At 44.2% G+C, this 15355-nt stretch overlaps 1 protein-coding gene across 1 annotated transcript in view; it reads left to right on the top strand.

Moving 5' to 3' along the window:
- Window positions 1-15355, top strand: part of lama1 (laminin, alpha 1) — a gene marked incomplete at both ends in the record, with an annotated part of 44082 nt that continues 28727 nt past the window's right edge. Inside the window, 15 exons of the mRNA XM_079234141.1 lie at window positions 1-55; window positions 5778-5948; window positions 6495-6607; window positions 6728-6779; window positions 7362-7552; window positions 8042-8221; window positions 8306-8395; window positions 9493-9610; window positions 9933-10111; window positions 11086-11179; window positions 11298-11443; window positions 11655-11795; window positions 11960-12112; window positions 13055-13156; window positions 14929-15143. Coding sequence (XP_079090267.1) covers window positions 1-55; window positions 5778-5948; window positions 6495-6607; window positions 6728-6779; window positions 7362-7552; window positions 8042-8221; window positions 8306-8395; window positions 9493-9610; window positions 9933-10111; window positions 11086-11179; window positions 11298-11443; window positions 11655-11795; window positions 11960-12112; window positions 13055-13156; window positions 14929-15143 — 2000 coding nt within the window. The remainder of the gene's footprint in view (window positions 56-5777; window positions 5949-6494; window positions 6608-6727; window positions 6780-7361; window positions 7553-8041; window positions 8222-8305; window positions 8396-9492; window positions 9611-9932; window positions 10112-11085; window positions 11180-11297; window positions 11444-11654; window positions 11796-11959; window positions 12113-13054; window positions 13157-14928; window positions 15144-15355) is intronic.

The following is a 15355-nucleotide window of genomic DNA, read 5'->3' as shown; positions in this document are numbered from 1 at the left end:
ATGAAGTTGCTGCTGTTGTTGCTGCTGATGGAGCGAGTTGCAGCGCAGCAGAAAGGTGAGGGTTCTCTTCCCTTTATGTTCTGTAGCTGTTCCTGTTCTCTTCCCTTTACGTTCTGTAACTGTTCCTGTTCTCTTCCCTTTATGTTCTGTAGCTGTTCCTGTTCTCTTCCCTTTACGTTCTGTAACTGTTCCTGTTCTCTTCCCTTTACGTTCTGTAACTGTTCCTGTTCTCTTCCCTTTATGTTCTGTAACTGTTCCTGTTCTCTTCCCTTTATGTTCTGTAACTGTTCCTGTTCTCTTCCCTTTATGTTCTGTAACTGTTCCTGTTCTCTTCCCTTTATGTTCTGTAACTGTTCCTGTTCTCTTCCCTTTATGTTCTGTAACTGTTCCTGTTCTCTTGTTCTACTGTTGTAATGTTCTACTGGTTCTCCTGTTCTCTTGTTCTCCTCTTCTACTATTCTACTGTTCTCCTGATTCTACTGAGCTCTACTGAGGTCTACTGAGCTCTACAAAGCTCTTCTGAGTTCTTCTGAGTTCTACTGAGTTCTACTAAGCTCTTCTGAGTTCTACTGAGTTCTACTGAGCTCTACAAAGCTCTTCTGAGTTCTTCTGAGTTCTACTGAGTTCTACTAAGCTCTTCTGAGTTCTTCTGAGTTCTACTGAGCTCTTCTGAGCTCTTCTGAGTTCTACTGAGTTCTACTGAGTTCTACTAAGCTCTTCTGAGTTCTACTGAGTTCTACTGAGTTCTACTAAGCTCTTCTGAGTTCTTCTGAGTTCTACTGAGCTCTTCTGAGCTCTTCTGAGTTCTACTGAGTTCTACTAAGCTCTTCTGAGTTCTACTGAGTTCTACTGAGTTCTACGAAGCTCTTCTGCGCTCTACTGAGCTCTACTGAGCTCTTCTGAGTTCAACTGAGTTCTACTGAGTTCTACTAAGCTCTTCTGAGTTCTACTGAGTTCTACTGAGCTCTACTGAGTTCTACTAAGCTCTTCTGAGTTCTACTGAGTTCTACTAAGCTCTTCTGAGTTCTACTGAGTTCTACTGAGCTCTACTGAGTTCTACTAAGCTCTTCTGAGTTCTACTGAGTTTTACTGAGTTCTACTGTCCGAACACTGAGAACCTGAACTCGGTTCTTCAGTCCTTTGTGGTATAAATTATGTCACATGTAAAAGTGTTCAGATCAAAGATGGAGTCTGAACAAAAACTTGATCACGTCTGTAAATGTGTTCTGAGCTCTGCACTGATCAATCAATCAAATGATCAATCAAGATGACGCCGTACATATTTGTATCAATCAGTGATGTAAACATTTTCATTTATTGTTTTGAGAGACATTGATTTAAAAAAGGAGCTGTTTTGTTAGTTAGCTGTTTGCTCTGTTAGCTGTTTGCTCTGTTAGCTGTTAGCTCTATTAGCTGTTAGCTCTGTTAGCTGTTTGCTCTGTTAGCTAGCTGTTTTCTCTGTTAGCTGTTTGCTCTGTTAGCTGTTAGCTCTATTTGCTGTTTGCTCTGTTCGCTGTTAGTTCTGTTAGCTCTGTTAAACTGTTAGCTCTGTTAGCTGTTAGTTCTGTTAGCTGTTTGCTCTGTTAGCTGTTAGCTCTGTTAGCTGTTAGTTCTGTTAGCTGTTTGCTCTGTTAGCTGTTAGTTCTGTTAGCTGTTAGCTCTGTTAGCTGTTAGCTCTGTTAGCTGTTAGCTCTGTTAGCTGTTTGCTGTGTTAGCTGTTAGCTCTGCCTGTCTGTCTGCCTGTGTGGGCAGGAGACACATGAAGAGACAGATTGTGGTGAATCCTTGACATTTGATGCGAGAAGACGACCTTGAGTGTATCTGTTGAGTCTGTTTTTCTTCAGACGTTTCTGCTGATTTCAGTTGAACAAATGTTGCAGCCTTTGGCTTTTCATTATGTATCATCACATTGGTTAGGAGTACAGTTTATACTGTAGTAAATTATGTTTATACTGTAGTAGAGTGTGTTTATACTGCAGTAGAGTGTGTTTATACTGCAGTAGAGTGTGTTTCTACTGTGGTAGAGTCTGTTTATACTTTAGTAGAGTGTGTTTCTACTGCAGGAGAGTGTGTTTATACTGTAGTAGAGTGTGTTTATACTGCAGTAGAGTGTGTTTCGACTGTAGTAGAGTGTGTTTATACTGCAGTAGAGTGTGTTTCTACTGTAGTAGAGTGTGTTTATACTGCAGTAGAGTGTGTTTCTACTGTAGTAGAGTGTTTCTACTGTAGTAGAGTGTGTTTATACTGTAGTAGTGTGTTTATACTGTAGTAGAGTGTGTTTATACTGCAGTAGAGTGTGTTTCTACTGTAGTAGAGTGTGTTTATACTGCAGTAGAGTGTGTTTCTACTGTAGTAGAGTGTGTTTATACTGCAGTAGAGTGTGTTTCTACTGTAGTAGAGTGTGTTTATACTGTAGTAGAGTGTGTTTATACTTTAGTAGAGTGTATTTCTACTGCAGGAGAGTGTGTTTATACTGTAGTAGAGTGTGTTTATACTGTAGTAGAGTGTGTTTATACTTTAGTAGAGTGTGTTTCTACTGCAGGAGAGTGTGTTTCTACTGTAGTAGAGTGTGTTTATACTGCAGTAGAGTGTGTTTCGACTGTAGTAGAGTGTGTTTATACTGCAGTAGAGTGTGTTTCTACTGTAGTAGAGTGTTTCTACTGTAGTAGAGTGTGTTTATACTGTAGTAGTGTGTTTATACTGTAGTAGAGTGTGTTTATACTGCAGTAGAGTGTGTTTCTACTGTAGTAGAGTGTGTTTATACTGCAGTAGAGTGTGTTTCTACTGTAGTAGAGTGTGTTTATACTGCAGTAGAGTGTGTTTCTACTGTAGTAGAGTGTGTTTATACTGTAGTAGAGTGTGTTTATACTTTAGTAGAGTGTATTTCTACTGCAGGAGAGTGTGTTTATACTGTAGTAGAGTGTGTTTATACTGTAGTAGAGTGTGTTTATACTTTAGTAGAGTGTGTTTCTACTGCAGGAGAGTGTGTTTGTACTGTAGTAGAGTGTGTTTATACTTTAGTAGAGTGTGTTTCTACTGTAGTAGAGTGTGTTTATACTGTAGTAGAGTGTGTTTATACTTTAGTAGAGTGTGTTTCTACTGCAGGAGAGTGTGTTTGTACTGCAGTAGTGTGTTTATACTGTAGTAGAGTGTTTCTACTGTAGTAGAGTGTCTTTATACTGTAGTAAAGTCTGTTTATACTGCAGTAGAGTCTGTTTCTACTGTAGTAGTTTGTTTTACTACAGTAGAGTGTGTATTTAGTGCAGTAGAGTGTATTTTAGTGCAGTAGAGTGTGTATTTAGTGCATTATAGTGTATTTCAGTACAGTAGAGTGTATATTAGTGCAGTATAATGTGTATATTAGTACATTAAAGTGTATATTAGTACATTAGAGTGTGTATTTAGTGCAGTAGAGTGTGTATTTAGTACACTAGAGTGTGTATTTAGTACATTAGAGTGTGTATTTAGTGCAGTAGCGTGTATTTAGTACATTGGAGTGTGTATTTAGTGCAGTAGAGTGTGTATTTAGTGCATTAGAGTGTGTATTTTGTACAGTAGAGTGTGTATTTAGTGCAGTAGAGTGTGTATTTAGTGCAGTAGAGTGTTCTGTATCTTTAACCTGTAGAACAGCCCCGTTGAGTCACTGAGTTCTTCAGTGACTCAACGGTGAAGTTCTGATCATCATATTGATGAGGCTCTACAGACGGTGTGTGTGTGTGTGTGTGTGTGTGTGTGTGTGTGTGTGTGTGTGTGTGTGTGTGTGTGTGTGTGTGTGTGTGTAATTACTGTTTACAATGACTCTCCGCCCTCTTCCTCTCTACCCCCTAAATTACCCCTCACCCCGGATACAAAAACCCTAAAACCCCCACAGGGCCTCATCTCTTTGTGTGTGTGTGTGTGTGTGTGTGTATGTGTGTGGGGGGGGGGGGGGGGGGGGGAGTCAACCTGAACATCAACAGACTGACTTAACACATTCCAGCACACACATGTTAATTTCTGTTGTGTGTGATCAGCTGTGGAGGTGTGATAACATCAACAGGGTGGTCACACACACACACACACACACACACACACACACACACACACACACACACACACACACACACACACACACACCTCGTCTCCATGCAGACGTCTGTGTGAGACCGTGTCCCAAAGTGTTTGTTCTGCTCGTTCATCTTCGTCCTCGTGAGGTTCATTCAATTCAATTCAGTTTATTTTATATAGCCCAACATCACAAATACCAGTTTGCCTCAGAGGGCTTTACAATCTGTATCACCTTCATCACCGTGAGGTTCATCTTCATCACCGTGAGGTGATTCACTCAGTGAGTCCAGCTAACAGCTGATCTGCAGCAGAGCTCAGCAGATGTTAGCTTGATGTAATCAGGTCTCAAACAAACAGCACAATACTCACAGAGCGCCTGCGCCTTGAAGACCAAAGGTTGTTGTTATTCATGGCTTTATCATTATCATTGCTCACGGCTTCTCTGGAGCATGAAGACATAATGAACATATGATGGCAGACGGACAGGACTCACTCAGCTGGTGTTTCTGCACCGCTTTGACATGATGCATCATGTAAACGTTGAGTGCCTCTAGAGCAGTGGTTCTTCACCTTGTCGGAGGTAAGAACCCTGCAGGCTTCATCAGTGCATCACCGAACCCTTCGGAATCGGAAAAATAAAATATGATTTCTTCAAAACAAAGGTATATATTTCATTAGTGCACAAAATGAACAATGCAACAGTTACACACAAAATCAGTGTTCAAAGAAAAAAACATGAACTTCAAACAAAAACATAACTCAATGAATATTTATTGAAATCAATGTGACTTTTGCTGTTCAGAAATGCTTCCCTTTGGAAAGTGCCACTCTCAAATCATGTTCACAACAAAGTCTGTTCCTTTGCTTAGTTGTCATGTCTACCATCCTGGAAAAGGATTGCTCACAAAGATACGTTGTAACAAACGGTGTTACCATTAGCAATAAGAGGTATGGTACGATCTGCTGACAGGTCTGTTAATGATGCTAGCGGTTAGCCGTGTGTTCCAGGTCTGTTAATGATGCTAACGGTTAGCCGTGTGTTCCAGGTCTGTTAATGATGCTAACGGTTAGCCGTGTGTTCCAGGTCTGTTATTGATGCTAACGGTTAGCCGTGTGTTCCAGGTCTGTTATTGATGCTAACGGTTAGCCATGTGTTCCAGGTCTGTTAATGATGCTAACGGTTAGCCGTGTGTTCCAGGTCTGTTATTGATGCTAACGGTTAGCCGTGTGTTCCAGGTCTGTTATTGATGCTAGCGGTTAGCCGTGTGTTCCAGGTCTGTTATTGATGCTAACGGTTAGTCGTGTGTTCCAGGTTTGTTATTGATGCTAGCGGTTAGCCGTGTGTTCCAGGTCTGTTATTGATGCTAACGGTTAGCCGTGTGTTCCAGGTCTGTTCTTGATGCTAACTGTTAGCTGTGTGTTCCAGGTCTGTTATTGATGCTAACGGTTAGCCGTGTGTTCCAGGTCTGTTAATGATGCTAACGGTTAGCCGTGTGTTCCAGGTCTGTTATTGATGCTATCGGTTAGCCGTGTGTTCCAGGTCTGTTATTGATGCTATCGGTTAGCCGTGTGTTCCAGGTCTGTTATTGATGCTAACGTTTAGCCGTGTGTTCCAGGTCTGTTATTGATGCTAACGATTAGCCGTGTGTTCCAGGTCTGTTATTGATGCTAACGGTTAGCTGTGTGTACCAGGTCTGTTATTGATGCTAACGGTTAGCCGTGTGTTCCAGGTTTGTTCCCGGCCATCTTGAACTTGGCCAGTAACGCAGTGATCAGCAGTAACGCCACGTGTGGAGATCCAGGACCTGAAGTCTACTGTAAGCTGGTGGAACACGTTCCAGGACGACAGATCAAAAACCCACACTGCCTGAGATGTGACGCCAACTCCGTTCTGACCAAAGGTACATTACCAGGACCAGTTTTTATTTTTGACATTAAATCTCAGATTTAAAAAAACATTTCAAACACAAGCACACAGACGTTAGTGCGTCTCTAAATACTGTCTGACTTCTACACGCTCATTGGTTCCCGACCAAATGCTTAAAAAAGACAAATATATCATTACATTTGAGTCTCAGTCATTTCCTCAAACAGCTCGACACTTTGGTTTCATCCAACAAAGACGAGGAAAGGGAGCTAGGTAGATGGGTAGCTAGTTAGCTGGGTAGATAGTTAGCTAGGTAGATGGGTAGCTAGTTAGCTGGGTAGATAGTTAGCTAGGTAGATGGGTAGCTAGTTAGCTGGGTAGCTAGTTAGCTAGGTAGATGGGTAGCTAGTTAGCTGGGTAGCTAGTTAGCTATGTAGATGGGTAGCTCGTTAGCTGGGTAGTTAGTTAGCTGGGTAGCTAGTTAGCTATCCAGAGAGGTTGTACTAACGGAAGTACCAGGTACAGGTACTACCCAAAGAGGAGGTGAAGTATAAATACTGACGATGTTTGTGTTGTTCAGAACGTCATCCCATCACAAACGCCATCGACGGGACCAACCACTGGTGGCAGAGTCCGAGTATCAAGAACGGACGTCAGTTTCACTGGATCACGATAACACTGGACCTCAAACAGGTAATACACACACACACACACACACACACACACGCACGCACACACGCACGCACGCATGCACACACACACACACACACCCTGCTCTCTGATTGTAAATGAACAGTTCATCTTTCTGTTCAGATCTTTCAGGTCGCCTACATCATCATCAAGGCAGCTAACTCTCCTCGACCAGGTGAGCCTGTCTGTCTGTCTGTCTCTCTGACCTGTCTGTCTGTCTGACCTGTCTCTGACCTGTCTCTCTGCCTGACCTGTCTCTCTGACCTGTCTCTCTCTCTGACCTGTCTGTCTCTCTGACCTGTCTGTCTCTCTGACCTGTCTGTCTCTCTGCCTGACCTGTCTCTCTGACCTGTCTCTCTCTCTGACCTGTCTGTCTCTCTGCCTGACCTGTCTCTCTGACCTGTCTCTCTCTCTGACCTGTCTGTCTCTCTGCCTGACCTGTCTCTCTGACCTGTCTCTCTCTCTGACCTGTCTGTCTCTCTGCCTGACCTGTCTCTCTGACCTGTCTCTCTCTCTGACCTGTCTGTCTCTCTGCCTGACCTGTCTCTCTGACCTGTCTCTCTCTCTGACCTGTCTGTCTCTCTGACCTGTCTGTCTCTCTGACCTGTCTCTCTCTCTGACCTGTCTCTCTTTCTGACCTGTCTGTCTCTCTGACCTGTCTCTCTGTCTGACCTGTCTCTCTGTCTGACCTGTCTCTCTGTCTGACCTGTCTCTCTGCCTGACCTGTCTGTCTATCTGACCTGTCTTGCCCCATAAGGTAACTGGGTCCTGGAGCGCTCTTTGGACGGCGTGACCTTTGACCCCTGGCAGTTCTACGCCATCAGTGACTCAGAGTGTGTGTCCCGTTACAACATGAGCCCGAGGCTCGGGCCCCCGACCTACAAGACGGACACAGAGGTCATCTGCACGTCCTACTACTCCAGACTGAACCCTCTGGAGCACGGGGAGGTGAGACAGCTGTCTGTCTGTCACTGACCCGTCTGTCTGTCACTGACCTGTCTCTCTTTATCTCTCACTGACCTCTCTCTCTGTCTACCTGTCTCTCTCTCTCTACCTGTCTCTCTCTCTCTACCTGTCTCTCTCTCTCTCTCTCTCTCTCTCTCTCTACCTGTCTCTCTCTCTCTGTCTACCTGTCTCTCTCTCTACCTGTCTCTCTCTCTCTACCTGTCTCCCTCTCTCTGTACCTGTCTCTCTCTCTACCTGTCTCTCTCTACCTGTCTCTCTCTGTACCTGTCTCTCTCTCTACCTCTCTCTCTCTCTCTCTACCTGTCTCTCTCTCTCTCTCTACCTGTCTCTCTCTACCTGTCTCTCTCTCTACCTGTCTCTCTCTCTACCTGTCTCTCTCTCTCTGCCTGTCTCTCTCTGTACCTGTCTCTCTCTCTACCTGTCTCTCTCTCTCTCTACCTGTCTCTCTCTCTACCTGTCTCTCTGTCACAGATTCACACCTCACTGATAAACAGTCGACCCGGAGCAGAGGATTTGACCTCTGCCCTCCTGGCTTTCACGTCGGCTCGTTACATCCGTCTGCGGCTCCAGCGAATCAGAACGCTGAACGCCGACCTGATGACGCTGAGCGCCCGCGACCCGCGAGAGATCGACCCCATCGTCACCCGGAGGGTGAGACAGGCTGCGGTCACACGCTCCACGTGGTTAACACGTTTAAAACGTATTGTTTCACCTCGTTGATGTTTTGTCTCTCAGTATTATTACTCCATCAAAGACGTCTCTGTGGGCGGCATGTGTATCTGTTCTGGCCACGCCCAGAGCTGCCCGCTGGACCCTGAGAGCCAGGTAACCTGGCTCACCTTTACACCTGTTCACATGCTCACCTTTACACCTGTTCACCTTTACACCTTACACCTATTCACCTTTACACCTTACACCTGTTCACCTTTACACCTTACACCTGTTCACCTTTACACCTGCTCACCTTTACACCTGCTCACCTTTACACCTGCTCACCTTTACACCTGCTCACCTGCTCGCTTTTACACCTGTTCACCTTTACACCTGCTCACCTTTACACGTGTTCACCTGCTCACCTTTACACGTGTTCACCTGTTCACCTTTACACATGTTCACCTGTTCACCTTTACACCTGTTCACCTTTACACCTTACACCTGTTCGCCTTTACACCTGTTCACCTTTACACCTGTTCACCTTTACAGCTTTACACATGTTCACCTGTTCACCTTTACACCTGTTCACCTTTACAGCTTTACACATGTTCACCTGTTCACCTTTACACCTGTTCACATTTACACGTGTGCACCTTTACACGTGTTCACCTGTTCACCTTTACACCTGTTCACCTTCACACCTGTTCATCTTTACAGCTTTACACCTGTTCACATTTACACATGTTCACATTTTCACCTGCTCACCTGTTCACCTTTTCACCTGTTCACCTTTACACCTGTTCACCTTTACACCTTACACCTGTTTGCCTTTACACCTGTTCACCTTTACACCTGTTCACCTTTACAGCTTTACACATGTTCACCTGTTCACCTTTACACCTGTTCACCTTTACAGCTTTACACATGTTCACCTGTTCACCTTTACACCTGTTCACCTTCACACTTGTTCATCTTTACAGCTTTACACCTGTTCACATTTACACCTGTTCACATTTACACATGTTCACCTTTTCACCTGCTCACCTGTTCACCTTTACAGCTTTACACCTGTTCACCTTTACACCGGTTCACCTTTACAGCTTTACACCTGTTCATCTTTACAGCTTTACACATGTTCACCTTTACACCTGTTCATCTGCTCACCTGTTCACCTTTACACGTGTGTGTGTGTGTGTGTGTGTGTGTGTGTGTGTGTGTGTGTGTGTGTGTGTGTGTGTGTGTGTGTGTGTGTGTGTGTGCGTGTACAGAAGCTGAAGTGTCTGTGTGAACACAACACCTGTGGAGAGAGCTGTGACCAATGTTGCCCCGGTTACCACCAGCAGCCATGGCAACCTGGAACCGTCTCCGAGGGAAACACCTGTGAGAGTAAGAACCACCTGGACAGAAAAATAGAAACACCTTGAAACACTTCTGAGTCAACCTTTAACTAAACACCTGTCTCTCCCCCTATCTGTCTGTCTCTCTCCACCTGTCTGTCTGCCTCCCCCCCTGTCTGTCTCCCCCTGTCTGTCTCTCCCTCTGTCTGTCTCCCTCTGTCTGTCTCTCCCCCTGTCTGTCTCTCCCCCTGTCTGTTTCTCGCCCTGTCTGTCTCTCCCCCTGTCTGTCTTTCCTCCTGTCTGTTTCCCCCTGTCTGTCTCTCCCCCTGTCTGTCTCTACCCCTGTCTGTTTCCCCCTGTCTGTCTCTCAGAGTGTAACTGTCACAACAAAGCAGTGAGCTGTGTGTACAACCAGACCGTCTCTGAACTCTTCCTGAGTTTAAACTCTGGTGGCGTTCGTGAAGGAGGCGGAGTCTGTGTCAGCTGTCAGCAGCACACTGCTGGCATCAACTGTGAGGCCTGCAGCGCGGGCTACTACAGGCCGTCTGAGGTACTGCAAGCACTACTAATACTGCTACTACAGGCCGTCTGAGGTACTGCAAGCACTACTAATACTGCTACTATAGGCCGTCTGAGGTACTGCAAGCACTACTAATACTGCTACTACAGGCCGTCTGAGGTACTGCAAGCACTACTAATACTGCTACTACAGGCCGTCTGAGGTACTGCAAGTACTACTACTAATACTGCTACTACAGGCCGTCTGAGGTACTGCAAGCACTACTAATACTGCTGCTACTACAGGCCGTCTGAGGTACTGCAAGTACTACAAATACTGCTACTACAGGCCGTCTGAGGTACTGCAAGTACTACTAATACTGCTACTACAGGCCGTCTGAGGTACTGCAAGTACTACTAATACTGCTACTACAGGCCGTCTGAGGTACTGCAAGTACTACTAATACTGCTACTACAGGCCGTCTGAGGTACTGCAAGTACTACTAATACTGCTACTACAGGCCGTCTGAGGTACTGCAAGTACTACTAATACTGCTACTACAGGCCGTCTGAGGTACTGCAAGTACTACTACTAATACTGCTACTACAGTCCGTCTGAGGTACTGCAAGTACTACTACTAATACTGCTACTACAGGCCGTCTGAGGTACTGCAAGTACTACTACTAATACTGCTACTACAGTCCGTCTGAGGTACTGCAAGTACTACTAATACTGCTGCTACTACAGGCCGTCTGAGGTACTGCAAGTACTACTAATACTGCTACTACAGGCCGTCTGAGGTACTGCAAGTACTACTAATACTGCTGCTACTACAGGCCGTACTGCAAGTACTACTAATACTGCTACTACAGGCCGTCTGAGGTACTGCAAGCACTACTAATGCTGCTACTACAGGCCATCTGAGGTACTGCAAGTACTACTAATACTGCTACTACAGGCCATCTGAGGTACTGACAATACTTGTGTTAATAAATGTGTGCGTGTGTGTGCGTGTGTGTGTGTAGGTTTCTCCGTACTCAGACTCTCCTTGTGTTGAGTGTAATTGTGATCTGAGAGGATCGGAGTCCTCCGTCTGCTCCAGAGACGACACACAGCCAGGTTTACTATTGTTATGATTATGATTATTTATATATTCATTCATACATATTTCTGTTGTTGTTGTTGTTGTTGTTGTTGTTGTTGTGTAACGTGTGTGTGTGTGCAGGTGTGTCTGCAGGACAGTGTGTGTGTCAGCAGGGCTTCTCCGGGCCTCGGTGTGAGCGCTGTGCGTTCGGCTTCAGGGACTTCCCTCAGTGTGAGCGCTGTGAGTGTCACCTGCCGGGCAGCACCAGCACCGACCCCTGCAGCACCTGCACCTGCAAGGTGAGCCAGACCAGGACCAGAACCAGGGCCAGGGCCAGAACTAGAACTAGAGCCAAAACCAGAACCAGGACCAGGACCAGAGTCAGGACCAGGGACAGAACTAGAACTAGAGCCAGAACCAGAACCAGAGCCAGGACCAGAGTCACAACAGGACCTCCTGACCTGTTCTCCTCACCTGTTCTCCTCACCTGTTCTCCTCACCTGTCCCCAGGTGAATGTGATGGGTGCTCACTGTGACCTGTGCAGACCAGGATTCTACAACCTGCAGCAGACTCACCTGCTGGGCTGCAGCGACTGTTTCTGCTTTGGAGTGTCTGACGTCTGTGAGAGCTCTTACTGGTCCAGAGCCCAGGTACACACACACACGCACACACACACACACACACACACGCACACACACACACACACACACACACACACACACCTGCATCCAGCTACACAGACACACCTGTACTATATCATAATATTTCTGCTGCTATTATGTGATTATTGATGTTGTTATTTTGTGTTTTTCAGGTGTTTCACACAGAGGCTTGGCTCCGCCCCTCTCCATCTCTCCACACACCCCATGTTGTCCACGGCAACGACCTCCCCATCCCCAACAACTCTTCTGGCCACGCCCACCAGATGCTGTCGTGGGCGGCGCCCAAAGGTTTCCTTGGCAACAAGGTGGGCTAACATCTCCAAATATGGTCATGAAACATCACTCAGTCAACAGCAACCTGGGCCCCATTCCTCGTACCTGGTTCAACTAAGTCGATCACATGTCCTATTATCCAGCTGAAATTACCGAGATGATTGACGGCAGGCTATGTCGGTTCCTCAAAGGCTGATCCGCCCTCAAACGGTCTCGTTCATTCTAAACAGACGTCATTCATCTGGATAATTGCGCCCACTCCTCTTCAAACGGGGGAGGAGTCGAACACAGATTCCATGATCTTCAAACGCTATAATGGCAAATAAGATCAGAGAAAGAGCGTCTCTTCTCTCCCCTGACGAGCAGGAGATGATCATGACTACATATGATGAATTTAAGTCCATAATATTGGCAAAGTCTAATGGTGCGTTCACATCCAAAGCGTAGCGAATATTCACAACACTTCCTGTTTGTGATTGCAGCTTAACGCCGCCTCTGCTGATCGGGCTAGAGTCACATAAGCATCGCAAAATATATCAGACAAATTAAATGCGTCAGTGTTGGGAAAATGTATCGGCTAATTTTAAGTGCCTCATCACCCAAATTAATCAGATTATATTTATTTGAATGTGCCTGCTGGCAGTAGTATACGAATACATATATACTTATGAGGATAATAATCAGAAATTCAATCAATTGAAGCTGTGAAAAGAAATTGTGTGTGATTCTCTGTATTCTCATCACGAGTCCAAGTTGATCATTTTGTACAATAATGATATGTATGGTGTACTAATAACACTGTCATATAATTATGACAGCTCGTACAGGAAGTCATGATGATGTGAGCTCATACAGGAAGTCATCATGATGTGAGCTCATAGAGGAAGTCATCATGATGATGTGAGCTCATACAGGAAGTCAGCATGATGTGAGCTCATACAGGAAGTCATCATGATGCCCCTCTGTCTCTCCAGCTGGTTTCTTACGGAGGTTTCCTGAACTTCTCGGTGGTTTATGACGTCCCGTTGGACAAAGAAGACCATTCTCTCCCCGTCCAGACCGACGTCATCATCGAGGTGAGGAAACAATAACAACAACACAAGGAAACTATAACATAACATAAGTAAACAATAGCAAGAGGAAACAATAACTTGAGGAAACAATAACAATAACATACCATGAGGAAACAATAACAATAACATGAGGAAACAAAAACAATAACATACCACAGAGAAACAATAACATACCATGAGGAAACAATAACACGAGGAAACAATAACATAACATGAGGAAACAATAACAATTACATGAGGAAACAATAACAATAACATACCATGAGGAAACAATAACATACCATGAGGAAACAATAACACGAGGAAACAATAACATAACATGAGGAAACAATAACAACTACATGAGGAAACAATAACAATAACATACCATGAGGAAACAATAACACGAGGAAACAATAACATAACATACCATGAGGAAACAATAACACGAGGAAACAATAACATAACATGAGGAAACAGTAACAATTACATGAGGAAACCATAACAATTACATGAGGAAACCATAACAATAACATGAGGAAACAATAACAATAACATACCATGAGGAAACAATAACACGAGGAAACAATAACATAACATGAGTAAACAATAACAATAACATGAGGAAACCATAACAATAACATGAATAAACAATAACATGAGTAAACCATAACACGAGTAAACAATAACATGAGGAAACAATAACACGAGTAAACAATAACATGAGGAAACAATAACATGAGGAAACAATAACATGAGGAAACAATAACATACCATGAGGAAACAATAACACGAGGAAACAATAACATAACATGAGTAAACAATAACAATAACATGAGTAAACCATAACATGAGTAAACAATAACACAAGGAAAAAATAACACAAGGAAACAATAACATGAGTAAACCATAACACAAGTAAACAATTACATGAGGAAACAATAACATACCATGAGGAAACAATAACACGAGGAAACAATAACATAACATGAGTAAACAATAACAATAACATGAGTAAACCATAACATGAGTAAACAATAACACAAGGAAAAAATAACACAAGGAAACAATAACATGAGTAAACAATAACATGAGTAAACAATAACATGAGTAAACCATAACAAAAGGAAACAATAACATGAGGAAACAATAACATGAGTAAACAATAGCATGAGTAAACCATAACACAAGTAAACAATTACATGAGGAAACAATAACATGAGTAAACAATAACATGAGTAAACCATAACATGAGTAAACAATAACATGAGTAAACAATAACATGAGTAAACCATAACATGAGTAAACCATAACAAAAACATGAGTAAACCATAACATGAGTAAACAATAACATGAGTAAACCATAACAAAAACATGAGTAAACCATAACATGAGTAAACAATAACATGAGTAAACCATAACATGAGTAAACAATAACATGAGTAAACAATAACATGAGTAAACCATAACATGACTAAACCATAACATGAGTAAACAATAACATGAGTAAACAATAACAATAACATGAGTAAACCATAACATGAGTAAACAATAACATGACTAAACCATAACATGAGTAAATGATAACATGACTAAACGATAACATGAGTAAATGATAACATGAGTAAACAATAACATGAGTAAACAATAACATGAGTAAACCATAACATAAGGAAACAATAACCTGAGTAAACAATGACACAAGGATGTTTAACGTTTAAAATATGAAATGCAACATTAAAAACTACAAACATGGCGTCTGAGGGCTGAACTGAGTTTCTGTCCCTCGTCTCCAGGGAGACGGCCGAGCTCTTCGTCTCTCACCTCCCATCCTCGTCTTCCTCTCCGGGCTGGCCGAGCGCCCGGTTACCGTGACGATGGACCCGGAGACCTTCGTGGACGTCCGGTCGGGCGTCGCCGTCACCCGGGACGACCTGCTGTCCGTCATGGCCCACCTGACCTCCCTGAGGGTACAGGTGCACCTGAACTCCTCCACCGAGGGCCCGGTCCGGTGAGTCTGAGGGGTCTGGACTGAGAAGGGGGTCTGGTACTGGGTCCCATAGATAGAGAGGAGGGGGTCTGGTACCGGGTCCCATAGATAGAGAGGAGAGGGTCTGGTACTGGGTCCCATAGATAGAGAGGAGAGGGTCTGGTACCGGGTCCCATAGATAGAGAGGAGAGGGTCTGGTACTGGGTCCCATAGATAGAGAGGAGGGGGTCTGG

This window comes from Taurulus bubalis, assembly GCF_910589615.1.
Source record: "Taurulus bubalis genome assembly, chromosome: 18".
NCBI classification, from domain to species: Eukaryota; Metazoa; Chordata; class Actinopteri; order Perciformes; family Cottidae; genus Taurulus; species Taurulus bubalis.
This window is presented reverse-complemented; position numbering and strand designations above follow the sequence as displayed.